The sequence below is a fragment of the Penaeus monodon genome, chromosome 25, assembly GCF_015228065.2.
Source record: "Penaeus monodon isolate SGIC_2016 chromosome 25, NSTDA_Pmon_1, whole genome shotgun sequence".
NCBI classification, from domain to species: Eukaryota; Metazoa; Arthropoda; class Malacostraca; order Decapoda; family Penaeidae; genus Penaeus; species Penaeus monodon.
The window spans coordinates 35,999,646-36,000,741 of NC_051410.1; the positions used below are offsets into that span (position 1 = coordinate 35,999,646).

Here is a 1,096-nt window from a genome sequence, read left to right on the forward strand (position 1 = left end):
AACAGAACGGTGCCACGTGCGTCAACACACCAGGTGGTTACACGTGCCAATGCGCAGCTGGATGGTATGGGGTACACTGTACCCTTAAGACCGACTCATGCACGGCGTCCTCCGGTTCCTCCCTCTGCGGGCCTCACGGGGTCTGCATCAACACGCCCCGTCGAGGCCACGCCTTCTCCTGCGTGTGTGATGAGGTACGCTGAGTCAGGAGGGCTTGGAATGGCCTGGTATTTTATTTGTTGTTTAATTGTTGTTGTTTTTTATGTTAGGGAGTTTTTGGTTGATAGATTTTGGTAAGTAATGTCTTCTGTATATAAAATGCTTACATTTTGGACAGTGAATAATAATAAGATATATTTAAAATGACAAAATAGAATTAACAAGCAAATGATTAAAAAAAAGGTTTTCCAAAATACAAATTCACTTCATATTCATTTACACCTTAATGAATTTCCTTTCACAAATTCGTTCATCTTTTTCCCCAGCCAGATAATTAAACATATTACATGTTATATGTACCTTTTCCCTGCTTTAATGCCCTCGTTTCCTTCACATCCACGCAGGGTTGGACTCCCGGAAACAGCACACCGGCCTGCGTGGATGTGAACGAGTGCAGCTCCTATCACACCCGCTGTTCCTCGCTCGTCACTTGCGTCAACTATCCCGGAGGTTTCCAATGTGGGCCGTGTCCTTCAGGTGAGGTTTCCTGGTCTGTTGTTGTTATTTAGTAGTAGTGGTGGTCGTATATGGGATAATATTATGTTCTTGTGTATGTGGAGAACCTAGCCTTGTATATGTATTACGTAAGCAAGAATACTTTAAGTATCGGCAGTATTTATAGCACGATACTTTTGTATTGCTGTACGATAGTCTGCCCGACGCTCTCCCTCTTCTAACTCCCGAGTATATTGTTCCTCTGAAGATGTAAATAAGAACCAAGAATATTTATTTATTATCTTTCACTCATCCCTGTAGTGTTGCCCTAAATGACACGAAACAAACATATACAGTGGTGTTGGGAGTCATTCGGGTGGGGATTCTGGGTCTGCTGTTGTTTGTTGTGGTGCAGGGAATCATTCGGGTGAGGATTCGAGAC

The 1,096-nt window shown here is 43.3% G+C and overlaps 1 protein-coding gene across 1 annotated transcript in view; it reads left to right on the top strand.

Annotated features, from left to right (window-relative positions):
- The window catches only part of LOC119589380 (cubilin-like), a 70,980-nt gene that overhangs the window by 2,527 nt on the left and 67,357 nt on the right, over window positions 1-1,096 (top strand). The window contains exons 5-6 of the mRNA XM_037937998.1: window positions 6-194; window positions 564-696. Coding sequence (XP_037793926.1) covers window positions 6-194; window positions 564-696 — 322 coding nt within the window. The remainder of the gene's footprint in view (window positions 1-5; window positions 195-563; window positions 697-1,096) is intronic.